The sequence below is a fragment of the Amphiura filiformis genome, chromosome 12, assembly GCF_039555335.1.
Source record: "Amphiura filiformis chromosome 12, Afil_fr2py, whole genome shotgun sequence".
Classification (NCBI taxonomy): Eukaryota; Metazoa; Echinodermata; class Ophiuroidea; order Amphilepidida; family Amphiuridae; genus Amphiura; species Amphiura filiformis.
The window spans coordinates 1,925,135-1,940,898 of NC_092639.1; the positions used below are offsets into that span (position 1 = coordinate 1,925,135).

The following is a 15,764-nucleotide window of genomic DNA, read 5'->3' on the forward strand; positions in this document are numbered from 1 at the left end:
CAAAAAGTTTGTACAGGAAATTGGCTGAAAAATTGAGACATTCATATTAGCATATCTCCGCAACCACATGTCGTATGACATTCATTTATGTCTCATCAGTTTTCTTTCATTTAGCTCTTTAATATGAGATTACTTTGATGAGAATCAAAAAAAGTTCAATTTTTTTTTTGTAATATACCTACATGTACTTAAGACTGTCCTTTTTCATATAACGCAGACAAAGTGGACCAAGCTACCTAGAAATTGTCAAATTTTGGCAAGAAATATCTTTGTGTAATCCTATGTAAGTCCCATATCACATCGTTATCGGCGATCGTGATTTTTTTTTTCTGAAGTTTGGCTGGTACCCAGTAGCGTCATGCATGTGACATGACACAGCTAAAATAATCGACCGGAAATCGGGGATCATTAAAACGTCAACAAATTTCAAAACACAGAAAGCAGTAAACTTAATGGCGAGCGGTCTGAAATTTTGAGCCATACAAGTTTACGTGGTGAGTGAACTAGGGTCTGTGTAGACGTTTGCTTTTCGTATCTCTTTCCTTCTTGGAAAAGTATAACGTTGACGAGATAGGAACATGTACCTAACATCCGGGACCTACTCTGCCGTGTTTGGCTGAGTAACGGTACATGAAGTCATGAACACGACTTTTGTGCCTATACTATGTAAATTAGTCATTGTGTAAAGCTGATACCCATGGCACAACGTCATCATCCCTATATCTTCGTGTTAAAAATTGCCGTGATAGTACGATGAATCCTCACGTTTTTCAACAACTACGCATGGTGATTTTATTCGAGATAGGCCGTGCAACTCAGGCTAAGCATACAATTTGAGATTTTGAGCGCCTGCCACACTGTTTCTATTCTATGTTTTACGATTTTCGCATGATCAATATATGGCTGGCCGTAACCGCCACAGCGATGGAGCTGCTACTGCGTAGCTTACTTTTTCGCCATGGAGCTAAATTGACCAATCATGTTAGATCTTTTCATTACGCTGGAGCCAGTGGATGCATCCTCGCTTCAGAGAGAAAACTCTTGCCAAAATTAATGTTTACTATGGGGATTTTAAATGAATCGATTGTAAATAAACCACGACCAGTTGTACAGGATCAATACCATTGTTTGATTAGTGTATAGTCAATGTTACCTTGCATGCATGTGTCATGTGTGTGGCGTGTTTGTTTGTTTGTTTGTCTACTGTGTCAGGCCAGGATCACTGACACCCACGGTACTGATACTCTCATACTATCACGGTGATCATATTGTTGAATGTTGTTGACTTAAAAATAATCATGATGCAGCCATGTCTACAGTAGAACTCACCACGACCTTTGAAGGACTTAAACCCTATTAAAAGCTATTAAACCAAGATAACACTCAATGAAAACGGCTCAACTATGTTACATCAGATCTTCTCTGGTTAAATACACACTGCACTTGTGTCTGTTTTACCTGTGCAATGAGCAATGAGCTGGTATTATAGTTTCAGTTGGGTGAGCGATTATAAAGCGAACGCAAGGTAACAATACTGTGGGCTTTTGTTTACGAAATGAGACAATAGTCTGCTTATTGTTAACCAGCGTTCTTGAAAATGAGAAGCTTAATGACTTAACACGGTTCAGAAATAATTTCTTCATATTTTTTGGTACAAAAGTACCAATATTTCCAAACACCTAAATTAGCTAAAAATTTAGGACATGTTGCAAAACTATAAATAATTTGGATTTGTTTGATACTACATAGCTTTACAGAGCTGTTTCGTAAGGGCCAATAGGCCCTCACTCATCAGAAACTTAATGCAAAACTATATTTTCTAGAATTTCAGAGAATACTTTAAATATTGGCCGGTTATTTTTTACACAGTAGTGACGTCAACTAGGCAATGGCCTATACTTCTAACATACACTATTTGTAGAGGTCACGCGTCAATGGTGAGCGCACTGAGTATTGTGTATAGGAAAACGGACAGTAACTACAGTATGTATGGCCTACTACTAGTATATAAAGTAAATCCGAACTGGTTTGCAGTTTGCTGAAGGTCGAATTCGCAGGGACACCGCGCAAGTTATACAAATTGGCTCCCGGCGATACACTGCAGATCGCAGAACTGTGTGCATAGTTTACCACCACTCTGCCTAGCTATATAGTTATGTACAATACTGTATGAGTTTCTTATGAGTGCATGTCCATCTTAATAATAAGTCAGTTCGTACTTTTCATAAACTACTTTTTGAATCATAACTTTCGTGACCGAGGATATCTTGCAACCACGTGGCGCTCGTCTGGCAAATTCTTAATGGATAATTCGCTTCACGTAATGAGTAAGTCGTACTTAATTAGTCAGTTTTACCTCCGAGTAATAAAAAACTCTAACATGATCATGATTGGTCAATTTGGCTCCACGGAGCAAAAAGTCAGCTACTGGCGTAGCAGCTCCACGCCATGGCGGTTATGCGCCTACCATATCAGTATCCCATATGATATTTCTATTGCAAGAAAATTTTATTTGTTGTCAGGTTTTATCTTAAATACACTAACTGGAAATTAAATACACTAATTAGTGAGGACCGGTATTTTGCTGTGGATATGTTTAACTGCAATTTGCGGGTAAAAATTTGAAATCCTGAGTAAAAATTTTGATCATATTCAACTCTTTGAGAAAAAATTGATATAAAAGAATGCATGTAAAATCCAGCTGCAATACAATGTACATTATTGACACACTATCACTCTCTTTATTTACGGCAATAATAGAATATCGATTTCAATCGAATTGAATACGATGCTCAGTTTTGAGTTTGTAGTTGACTACTAAGCGACCTAAGCGATCGATTGCTAGCCAATCAGATAGAACTCCTTTTCTTGCGTTCGGTGAAATACCAGTCGCCCGTCGCTCACCAACGGAGTATTAAATTTATATTTATCGAATAGGAAGTCGACACTGTGCATGGGTTACTCATCATCAGACTGAATCATTGTTGTTAACTGCACAAGTTATGTGTGCAATTCTAGAGAACGTTGACCAACAGAGGGTGTCAATATAGGCCTACATGTATGTGACGCTTTTGAAAAACAGCGATTCATTTGATACTATCAAGTAATGAAAGCCACATTTCATGAAACAGCGCATTTTTGTAAAATGGCCCTTCGTGCTCAAAAATGATCATGTTAATAGGAAGCCATTATTATTGCTGGGACACACAATTTGGGACATTCAGGCGAGCATACTTTTTCTCATAACATTGCCAATTATAGGCCTACAATGTACATACATGATTGACCCCTCATTTTTTAAAAGTTAAATGATTCTCTTTTTATAATTCAAGCAATTAGGCCATATTTTCTGATAAGACATGTTTACTAGTTCCAATAATTGGAACTCACGGCTCCGACCGTGAGTTCCAAGGAGCTATGTATGTGCAGCCGCGATTTAGCATGCATTCATCACCATATTCACATGTACACAGTCGTGGAGTGGACTTTTCGCTGCTCATAAAAATCACTGAAAAATCATCTTTTAAAATATTTTTTGGACTAAAGCTGATGCGTAGAATAAGTTGAACAATCACAGATGACATACATCAGTGACCCAGGTTTCTAAAGTGAGTATTTTACTAGATATACGGTACTAATGCAAACTTGCCAAAATAAAACCCTGGAGGCACCTTACGGGAGTATCTACAACTTGAGAACAAGTCCTCAAACGTTCGAAATTTGTAGTTACTTCAACTAAAGACTTACCATAGGAGTGCATGGGACTTGATAATTTTTGTGCCCCCCTGTCAATTTTTTGTTTTCATTGTAATTTAACCTAATTTTTGTTGAATATTATGTATATTATCATTTTCAACACATCTGTGAAATTTTGTGTGAAAATTCAAATTTTTCGGCCATTTTGAGCCCATTTTAGCCCAAAACGATGATTTTTACCAAGCGATTACAAAAAAGTGCATTATCCCAGGAAAAAGTAAACTGGAATTGTTATGTGAAAAGGGTGAAAGTTTTTGTCAAACCATGTTTCCCGTTTGTCAGAAGATGAATTTTGGGTCAAAATTGACTTTTTTCCCAAAAATGCCCCTTTTTGACCCATGTTTTGACCAAAATGATGATTTTTCCCAAGGCATATCTTACGGAAAAAAATACTAAAAAGCGAAGCCAATGTTGCATTCTGGTTCCTAAAGCATTGAATCTGTTGTCAATGCAAACTAGCACATCTGAAGAAGATTAATTTTGGTTTTATTCATCATTTTCTCCAAAAATGGTGTTTTCAGTGGCCTTTTTATTATCAAGTAAATAAATAGCGCCCTCGCTCAGATGTGCCTGTTCCCATCGTCGACGTCGAGAAGTCTTACTTCACCGATAGCTTCACATTCTAGGCTAGAGACCATTGCATTCAAAATCTAGTCAGATTCGCTGGAAAGCATGACACTGATCACGACAGGCGATTTCATCAAAAATGTTGCTAAAATTACACTTCAGCAAAAATTTAGACTGTCCAAAAATATCGGCAAATCTTGCTCAAAAGATACAGTTGACTCATCGAAATAACTTTCATCCAAATTTCAACATTAACAACCTGTGCAACGTCCTGTGCAAAAAATTGCACCGCTGTCCGACCGAAAACCATAGCAAAGCACTCTAGCATCGAATGCGTAACTATCGTGTGCAAATTTCGAAGCTTTTTTGTGCCATATAGACGTTCGCCTTTCGTATCTCTTTCCTTGTTGATAAAATTTAATGTTGTGAAGATAGGACATCCGGGCCCTACTCTCATCTCTGCCATGTTTGGCCGAGTAACGGTACGACACGGCCTTTTGTGCCTATGTAAATTAGTCATTGTGTAGGGGTGTGTTTATACTCATGAGTTACTTATCATTAGAATGAATCATTGTCGTTTACAACTGCACAAGTTATGTGTGTAATTTTAGTGAACGTTGACCGACAGAGGGTGTCAAATATAGGGCTACGTGTCGCTTTTGAAAAACAGCGAATCATGCGCATGCTCAGCATGCAAATAAGATGGCGATTTAGCATACTGATCATGCGTGCGATTCAGTTTTCTGCAAAAGCGATTGAGTATAAATGCATCTTTAGAAATGACTGGCAATTGTGTGTTCTTAAGTGGGCTTTATCATGTTTATTAGCAACCTGACACACATTTGTATTGGTTCGATCAAGCATTGAAATGCTTTCAACTTTTGTACTGGATCGTTCAAGCATGCTCAACAAATTTTTCAATGCAAGTGCCTCTGCCTGGCCCTAGTAGAAGTAAAAACATGTTCTAGGGCTAGTGCCGTACGCATATTCACTCGCTCTGACTCCGCAACATCACGGTAGTACGCGCTCGTCAAAGGTTTACTGCAAAATATTATACAACAAGCATGACAAGTTGAACCATGCAAGTACAAAGAATTAGCACAGACTATAAATATGTTCCAAGGTCATGACGTCCCTTTTATGCGTTAATCATTGCGTATATTATGTGTATAGGACCAAAATAATTATACGCCCTGCCGCTCATGCGCTGGACTGGACAGTCAATGCAGTCAACGCCAACGATTAAAAACTAAGGATGTCCAAATTCGGCGGCCAACATCCGTGTCAATTGTTAGAATGCATAACACATCACATGGCACAGTAATTGTAAAGCGTATTTTTAGCTACGTCACGAGATGCGGTTATTGTACTTTTTCAATAACCTGCATTTGTGTCCACAAATTAAATAGGATGGTGTTGTTATTTTTTCGATACCGTATTCTTTTGAACAAACTTATTAACAATATTATTAATGAGTAAATGATATTTTTGTTTTAACTGTGTTCCAGGTTTCATCACCATGTCTCTTCCAAGAGTGGACTCTTCAGCTGCTTTCAGCTCTCTATTGAGTTACGCTGCATCAGACTCTGACTCTGATAATGAAGACAAACCGATGGAGGAGAAACCAGCTGCTGCTGCCGCTACCACAGATATGAAGCCACCATCAAGATTCCGTAAGTCAAACCTTTGGTTGCTATAATCAAAATATCTCATTCTCGATCATATGAACCCACTCGGTATGCAGATATTTACATCTAGCGTACAACACAATGACCATGCAATATGGAGTAAGTGTGACTGTTTGATAACTAACCAATCACAGTCTTCAAATCCGGCCGTTGCTAGGCAAGGTCATGGGTATGTTGCGATGTTATTGCATGAAAAGTGGGTTTGGTGCGGTGTTCACAAATAGGTATGTTCTCCTATGATAAAAAATTTTATATTTTGATTATGGTATATAGTCCAACCAGGGTTGGTTTTTGCTGGCAAAACCTTGTTTTTGCCAACCAATTGTCAGAAAGTGTTTTTGCCGACATGAGTTTTTGCCATTTTTGGAACAAAAACTCAGGTAGCACAGCATTCTATGAAGAGAAAAATGCTACATATCACCATATGTGACAAAATAAAGAATGTTGAAATAAGGGACAAAACAAATGCCAAAGATATCATTGAAAGGATCAAAGAGGCACAGGGGAGATGGGTGAGTCACATAGCTCGTACAGAGGACACTAGATGGACAAAGAAGCTAACTGAATGGCAGCCAAGAACAGGAAAGAGAAGAAGGGGAAGACAAAAACAAAGATGGCATGATGATCTCACATCCTATTTGGGTACAACCTGGGCAAGAGAAGCACAGAACTGAAGTAAATTGAAGCTGCTTGAGGAGGGCTATATATCCAACATTTTTAATGTTCAAAGCTTTTAAAATAGATCAATTGACTGTATTTGATTTGATATTTGCAGCTAATCGACTAGTCTCCTACCCAGGAGATGAAGGTGAAGATGGCCAGTTAGATGACAGCACAGAAATGGAACCAGATGCAGAGTTGCCAGAGGTTAAGGAAGAATTAGATGGTAATTCAGGAGAAGAAAATAGCAACAGTAACATGTCTACTGTACAAGTGAGTCAATTTTTGCATTCTCTTTGTCGTGGACCTTTTCCCTAAAAGTTGGGGAAGCTGATTCTCCAAATTTGTGTCAGATTTTCTGCAACCAGAGTTTTGTGCATTTTTTTGTGTCTATCACTTTTTGATTGCTGACATGTAGCTGGTAGACTACAAAAAGATATAGTGTAAGTTTCACTGTCATATTTACCTTTACTATGTTATGAAGTGAACATTTTCCTTGCCAAACATTGTACAAAATAAGAGCAGCAGAGGTGTAAGTCTTCGGAAATTCCCGAATTCGAAATGGGCCAAAATAAAAAAAAATCCGGAAATGTAAAAAAAATTTTTTAGGGGGTGATACCCTGCAGCCTATTCCCGGACAAGCCCGTGCACTTCGGGAATTTGTGAAAGTGCTTTTCGCCTTCGCTCGCATGTTTTTCAGGGAGTGGATCGTTACCCCGCTTACACCTCTGGAACAGCAAATTGCATTTACATGGTAAAAATGAGGGTGTGCTGAATTGCAAGGATTAAAGTTTTTTTCCGGATGTGTTTTTTTTTCCTTTCCGGATTCCGGTTTTATTAACCCTAACACCCCAGGCCTATTATGGCAAGGGGGAAGGGAAGGAAGAAACAAAGAAGAACAAGAGAAAACTGTTTTCTCGGGTGCCACACGCCTGTTGCCCGCCCACACCTTGCCATGGGGGTTTACCTTGGCTGGCCAAGCTTTCCGTGACCATATGACAGTTCGCATGATGATGCAATCGCATCACATGGAATACACACGCTTGCACATGCTTTGTGAATTGAGGTTTTTTATGTATGGTTAGGCAAATGAATATTTCATCACAAAAGAGCAACAAAAAAAAAACATTTGTAGGGAGGGGGTGATACCCCATAGCCTATTCCTGGGTCAAGCACTTGGCATGATCGCTTTGCTCACACATTTTCAGGGTTTTTTGACAAGAACTACTTACATCACTGGAATTGGTATAATAAAAGCTCAAAAGAGGTTTGCTAATTTAAGGATGAAGGGGCTAATTAGATTGTATATTATACCTGATTCAGAATCCTTTTGTATTTGTATACATACCGTATTCGTTCCATTAACCGCACATACCCCTATAAGCGCCCACCCAGCGACTTTACTACACATGATCCTCTATCATTATGTGCAAGATCCATGCATGCAACTACTCCTGTATTAAACACAGAGCCATCAACACACAAAGTCCATATTCTGGGCCATTTTTTACATGATGTAATTATGTAAACAATATAAAAAATAAGCGCCCACCCAAAATGACTTTGTTAAGCGCCCTGAGTGGTTAATGGAATGAATACGGTATATGTTTTTGTAGCATAATGTTTAGTTTTCGAAGTATAACATGACATGGTGTTTCTATTTCATTTCTCCATGCAGCTAGTGAATTCAGCATATCTAGACGCATCAGTCAATTCAAATTTAGGTTCATCGTTTGCAGAGAGCATAAAAAATAAACCATCTGATGAGGTGACGTTACCACCGGAACCAAAAGGAAGATGCTCCAAACAATTACAGGTAATAAGCTCTTCCAGTGTCCATTGATAATAGACGGCCGTGCCCCTAATTATCTTTGTGAGCTTCTTTCAGCCTATGCTCCCAGAAGAGAAGGATTGAGATCTTAGCCTAGGGCATGTAGAGCAGCTGGTTTGAATACCTTGTCTGTCTCTGGCCCGAGGGAATGGAATAAACTCCCTAAAGCCATTGGGGAGTCTCCCTCAATTGACCTTTTCGGTAAATCCCATAAGCCTTTGCGGGTACACCTGAGAACTCGTCATCTGACGTCACATTGACTTGCAATGCGCAGTAACGATATTCGCTAAACGATCGGCACAGATCGGCTTGACGTCAAATGATGACCTCTCAGGTTCACTCGCAAAGGGTTATGGGATTTAACGAAAAGGTCAATTCCAGTTTTCAGAAAGAAACTAAAAACTCACCTTTTCTGTTCTCTCCTTTTTCAGCACTTTGATAAATTTTAAAGATGCTTTATATAAAATATCTATATGTATGTATGTATTAATGATGTGGAAAGGCAGTTAAGGGGCCTTACATGGGGCCATTGTGCCTGTCCGAGTAAATTTGAGAGCCCTTGATCAATATTCATAAATAGAGATATTACTTTCAGTATGTAGAAAATGCAGTTTTCTTAAAATGTGTGTGTTTAATATTTGTTTTCTCAATATTTCTATAGGAGAAAATCATCAGATGTTATAGGAAATATGATAACATGAATCCAAAAATACAGAACAACAAGGAATTTAGAAATCCTAGGTAAGTAGAGTCAGGATCACAACTCAAATTAACCCCATGAGAACTACCTGTCGATTGGTCAAAATGAATACTATGTCAATTTTGAACCAATCAAAGGGGGTATTAGTAAGATCATATGAAAATGCAAGTTTCACCATAAATAGTGTAAAGCCTTGTCATAATTGACAATTGAAATGAGTATTTCAAGTTATCAACCAATCAGAAATGCTATTATATGACCAGTAGTATCAAAACTTGCCTGTTGCTTGTTTCTGGCTTGTTATGGAATTATGGAATTTTTAGCACAAAGGTTACAAATCAATTACATTTTTTTAAAGTGTTTTTTGTTTTGATGGGTGGCTAGTGGATAGGTGGTGTAGAAATGTTTATGTTTATATGCAGTCTGATTGCTTAATAAACAAAATGAAAGAAAAATACCAAAAACAATACCTATGTCAATTGAAACAAATTTGGCGCTACCCATTTTGCCATATTGACCCTTTGCACGATCCTCTCAAAATGCGGTTCTACCCGCAAAGTGTGTGTTAGGTGTGCGTACGCCTATCAAACGTGTGCTTTTATTACTGCGTATGCTTTGCAAAAACCTTCAGGCAAGTTGCTAGAATAGCGAGAGAAATAAAAATGCACTTTTTGCGCATGTGTTTGCAGGGAGAACCTCGTTTTGGTAGCAAGATGGCGGATCAGTGCAAAGGGTGAATAAGGTTCACTGGAATGCCCAATAATTAAGTACAATAACATTTCAAATATGTATGCATATAATTGTAACAACAAATAAATGTTGTTTTATTTTGGAATTTGGAGTAGTTGTATGCATTTTGAAAAGAACATTACACATCCATTGATCATTTTGTTATGTTTATCTTTCACAGTATATACGAGAAATTGATCTCTTACTTGAGTATAGATCAACTGGGCACCAACTATCCAAAGGAAATGTATGACCCTCATGTATGGGAGGAAAGTTCTTATTATGAAGCACTGTGTAAGTATAAATAAATAGACATGGGCATGGGTAGTGTGGGTACATGCTTGCATACATGCATCACACAAGTAGGTATGGGTGGGTTTCAGTAGACATGGGGATGGGTACATCACACAAGCAGGTGTGGGTAGGATTGGCAGCAACAAAGTCATTGGAATTCAAACACAAAGTTTCCCATGGAATTTTTGGCCCCCACACATGTGTGGGGCTTATGTTATCATCCAGATGGTTGCCTGGTTCTTTGTTTGTTTGGCTGTCCGGGCGGAAGCAAATTCTTTAATCCACTCTGCAGGTTAAACGTAATAACCGATTAACTTCATTATTATGTCTTCAGAATCTTGCCTCCTATACCTTTGTACATAACCCAGCTGTCCGATAAATTTGTGTATCGGTCCCCTGGAGCTACAGGGTTTTTGTGTATCGGTCTGTAACCTCTTCATAGAGTGCACAGTTCATGTACTTTATATATGCAGAAGTCACCATGTATGTCTATTTAGGGGTAATTTTTTTGCCATGCCATGACCAAAAATCACATTTTTGACCAAAAATCACACTTTTGACCAAAAATCACACTTTTGACCAAAAATCACATTTTTGACCAAAAATCACATTTTTGACCAAAAATCACATTTTTGACCCAAAATCAATATTATGTTTTCAGGGTTATTAGGAGTTAAGAGCCAATCTCCCTTATTATGTACCCATCTGTGATACAAAAAAAAATAGAATTTTCTCTAAAAAATAATTTTGGTACATATTAGCACCAACAACTCACATGTAAAATATGGCGTGCACAGCGCCCTCGTTCAGCTTTAAAAAATTCTTGAAATTTCAGCCTCTCTGAGCCTTACTTGCAAATGGTAAACTTTGGAGGTGCATAACATCGTGCGCCATCATCATCCCAACCTGCATTTTGCATTTTTAAAGTACCAAATGGTTACATTGCAAAAACCAAGAAAAAAAATTGGGATCTTGATGGCGCACAAAATCAGCAAAACCAATGATTTGATGAAAAGCGCCCTCGTGCAAACTTCAAAGCATCATAACGGGCTGCGCCATCAAGATCCCAAGTCCGAACAAGTTTGAAATTAAAGACCTCCATGACAAGTTTCATTTTTCAGCAAAATTTTTTGGGATTTCGTTGGCGCACCGAGTTAACAGAGGTCAAAGGTCAAAATTTCCTATTTTCGCACATATTTGCACGCCTGTATTATTGCGCGCCAACGTCACCTGACTCTCCGAATAGCATTTCATCAAAGAAGAAGTAATTCTCTGCAAGAACTGAAAAAAATTAGCTTGGGATCTCCTGATCTTCATATTTTTCTGATTTTTTGAAAATGGACTTAGCCTCATTTTGGAGGTCTATTTGACCTCTTTTTCCCACTCGCTGCACAATGTGGGCGTTTTACTGCATCACAAAAAGATGCGCCAACAAGATCCCAATTTTATTATAGTCATCGTCTAGCTTCTTTGGCGACCAGTAGATAAAACACAAGCAACAGCTAATTGGGATCATGTGGGCGCACTAATATAAAAGAGGTCAAAGGTCAAGCTTTGTGCCAAAGTGATGCATATTTGCCTATGTGCAGCACGAAAGTGGAACTTTGACCCATAATAAAAATAATGCCAACAAGATCCCATCTCACTTTTTGGATGATTGGATAAAGGAGCTTATGTATAACTGATAACAAGTAAAAAAAAAGTGGGATCATGTGGGCGCACTAATTCAATAGAGGTCAAAGTTCATACTTTGTGCCGAATTGGCATTATTTTGCCTATGAGCAGCACAAAAGTGGAACTTTGACCTGCAATATAAATGTGCGCCAACAAGATCCCATCTTACTTTTTTTATGATTGGATAAAGGGGCTTATGTATAACTAATAACAAGTATTAAAAAAGTGGGATCATGTGGGCGCACTAATTCAATAGAGGTCAAAGTTCATACTTTGTGCGAATTTTTTTTCAATGGGGATCACCAGACATGTCTCATAGAAACTTGTGTGAGTGCATTTCAGATGATGCTGATTCCATCATGGTAGTTGGTGAGAGTAAAAAAAAATTTTGTCAAAATACTTAGTCATATTTTGCCAAATTTGAGTGAAAGGTTGCTGAATTCGGCAACTTTAGGCTAAAAATCGTTTTATTTTGTATGAAGTATGAACTTTGACCTCTAATGAATTAGTGCGCCCACATGATCCCACTTTTTTTTTACTTGTTATCAGTTATACATAAGCCCCTTTATCCAATCATCCAAAAAGTAAGATGGGATCTTGTTCGCGCACATTCTTATTGCGGGTCAAAGTTCTACTTTTGTGCTGCACATGGGCAATGTAATGCCAATTCGGCACAAAGTATGAACTTTGACCTCTATTGAATTAGTGCTACATGATCCCACTTTTTTTTTTTTTTTACTTGTTATCAGTTATACATAAGCCCCTTTATCCAATCATCCAAAAAGTAAGATGGGATCTTGTTGGCGCACATCGAAGACCTTATGAATGTAGTGATCACCTTCTTCTCAGAAGCCTCACTTTTAGTCAGAGTGCAAGGCTCTGGTCATTGCAGTTGGATGGATAATATTCTTCCTGGTATAACTAGGACAGTGCTAGATGAAATAGCAATTCCACAAGCCCCCCACAGTCCCTCAGACAGTAGACCTATGTCAACTCCTGCTTCTGTGAACAGATCTACATGTACTACCACTCCCATGAATAACATCTCAACTTCCCACGGACAGTGTCATCTTCAACATGAACTTGTTGCACAACTCATGATTGCCTCCAAGCTTAATGGAAAGCATGAAGCAGAGATTATCACACTTCAAACAAGACTTTTGGAAATGCAACGCAAGAAGGATGAAATAGAGACAAAATTTGCTGCAGAAAGACAGGCGCTGCTCCAGCAAATTCAGGAACTGTCGTCGAAGTCGCATCAACAAGGAAGTACTAGTACTAGTAGTACAGCAACTCCAATGGCCAAAACCCGTGCAAATGCAGCTCGTTTTAGAGACAGTTTGATGAGTAGTCATGAATGGCCACCCCTAACCCCTACCCCTCAACCCTGTCAGCAGAAACGTCAACCTCAACTTGGGACAACTCGGACACCAAGACTCTCATCATACCAAGTCCAGGCCCAAGCCCAAATCCCATTGTCAAACAGATTTAGCATGCTATCTGATGATGCTGAGACTTTGCCCAATGACATTGAATCCACTCCTTCCCCAATCCCCTTTGATGCTCAGACCCCTACTTCTGTGTCGTCTGCGACTAGTAACAGGACAAGGCAGTCATCGTCACCAAAATCCACAGCATCCATGCCCCGATCATCTTCAACTCAATCTTCGTCAACTGAACCACATGTCGTTATTCTTGGTGATTCTATCTCAAGGCGCATTGATAATAAGCGTCTTCTGAAAAAAAGCGATTGTGACTAACTTGAGTAAAGGAGGGCGACGTATTGAACAAGTGCGTGATGACATAAACAGCAATCTCTCTACAATTTCCAGTGCCACCAGTTTGATATGTCATGTTGGAACTAATAACCTGAAGCGTGACTCTACTGATGAGATCAAAACAAAGTTATTGAAACTCAGAGACACGATCAAGACACGCGCTTCCAATAAATGTGAAATCGCTTTCTCATCTCTCATTCATAGGAAAGATATGCAGGACTCGAAAGTGGATGCAGTAAATAAAATTGTATCTGAAATGTGCGAGCAAAACAGATGGACATTCATTGACAATTGTGCTATTAGGAAAGACAATTTAACAGATGATGTACACCCCAACACGAGAGGGATGAGCTACTTGGCACGAAATTTCCAGGATTTTTTAAGATGTGTGCATCCAAATTTATTTCCAAGAACAATTTACCCAAAGTGGGTAACGTATTTAATGACTTGATTGACTGTAATAATACTCAAAGTGACACTTATGCTATCACTAAGGCTAATGCTAAATATGATGTTAATTATGCTTCTGAATGTGTTAACAAATCTGATTGTTCTGTTTCTGATTACAATGTATGTGACCATGATAATCCTGGTATTACCGATCATCTTTGCTTGAATGGTACAGTTTCCATGAATAGTAGATCAGTTGATCCTGATCCCACCACGATTAATGTAAATGATAATATGTGCAATGATAATTCTGTAAATAGTAGTAATCTTAGTTGTAGTAATTCTTCTGTTCGTGACAGTATTTCGGTTTTATATTTTAATGCTCGCAGTGTTAAAAATAAGATTCCTGAAATCCAAACCCGTATTGTTCACGATGATTATGATGTTGTTGCCATTAGTGAATCCTGGCTTGATGATTCTCATTTAGATGGGGAAATTTTCCCTTCTTGTTATAGAGTGTTTCGTAATGACAGAAATTCTCATGGTGGTGGTGTTCTTTTGGCTATTAAGGAAGGTCTTTATCCAGTTGATAAGTGCGAGTTTGACACAAATGATCATGAGATCATTTGGGCTGAGTTCAAAACACGTAAGGGTAGGGTCTTAATTGGCGTTTTTTATAGGCCTCCTGATTACCCAAAAAATTACATGGATTCTCTTGATGACTATCTCCTTAAGATTCATGCTTCCAAAAATAATTTTTCTCTCATTACACTTGTTGGTGATTTTAATATTCATATGGATTGGGTGGATGGTGAACCATCTAACTTAAAAGAGCCCTTCCTAATCTTCTTATTGATTGTATTAATTCTTGTGGGTTCACTCAAGTGCTTAATGAGGCTTCTTATGTCACCCGTAATGGTAATGAGCACTTCCTTGATCTTGTGTTTGTATCTGATCCATTGTATGTTAAGTCATGTGTAACTTCTTTCAATGTAAATGATAAGTGTGATCATAAAGCTATTGTATTGAATCTTAATTTGCATACATTGAAAAGTAAGGCTGTTGATAAACCTGTTTTCTGTTTGAATAGGGCTAATTTTGGTGAAATCGTGATATTATCTCAAGTAGCCCATGGAATGTTTGTAATATGATTAATGATATAAGTAACAAATGGGATTTCATTGAGCATTATATTAATGCTGCTGTTGATAAAACTGTTCCTAAGAAATTTGTTAAGAAGGGTAAGTCTGTTCCTTGGATGACAAAGGATATTAGGAAATTATGTACAAGAAAGAAGCTTATGTACAGGAGGTTTAAGAAATCTGGTAGTCATGTTGCTGAGCAACAATTTAAAAGTGTAGTAGAAATTTGAAAAAAGCTATTCGGACTAGTCATTGTAATTATTCTCTTAGTATTTCCAAACAAGCTAGGAGCAATCCTAAGAAATTTTGGAATTATGTAAGATCTAGTTCTAAGGACTCTTCCCAGCTTTCATTTACTACTGATAGTGGTGATTTGACTGACCCGATGATATTGCTTGCGCTTTTAATAAGCATTTCTCAAGTAACTTTGGGACATCCTCTACCATTGATGTAAATTGTCTTCCTAACTCTCCCCCCTCTCATGGTGGTGCTTGTCTCTCCTTTGACATGTTTTCTGTTGATGAAGTTGTTGACATTCTTAATGGGCTTGATACC

The 15,764-nt window shown here is 38.2% G+C and overlaps 1 protein-coding gene across 1 annotated transcript in view; it reads left to right on the forward strand.

The window, feature by feature from the left end:
* Positions 1 to 15,764, forward strand: part of LOC140165637 (SAP30-binding protein-like) — a 28,735-nt gene that overhangs the window by 5,058 nt on the left and 7,913 nt on the right. The window contains exons 2-6 of the mRNA XM_072188930.1: positions 5,832 to 5,996; positions 6,787 to 6,944; positions 8,350 to 8,487; positions 9,164 to 9,243; positions 10,113 to 10,225. Of these exons, the coding sequence (XP_072045031.1) occupies positions 5,843 to 5,996; positions 6,787 to 6,944; positions 8,350 to 8,487; positions 9,164 to 9,243; positions 10,113 to 10,225 (643 nt within the window). The 5' untranslated portion in view covers positions 5,832 to 5,842. The remainder of the gene's footprint in view (positions 1 to 5,831; positions 5,997 to 6,786; positions 6,945 to 8,349; positions 8,488 to 9,163; positions 9,244 to 10,112; positions 10,226 to 15,764) is intronic.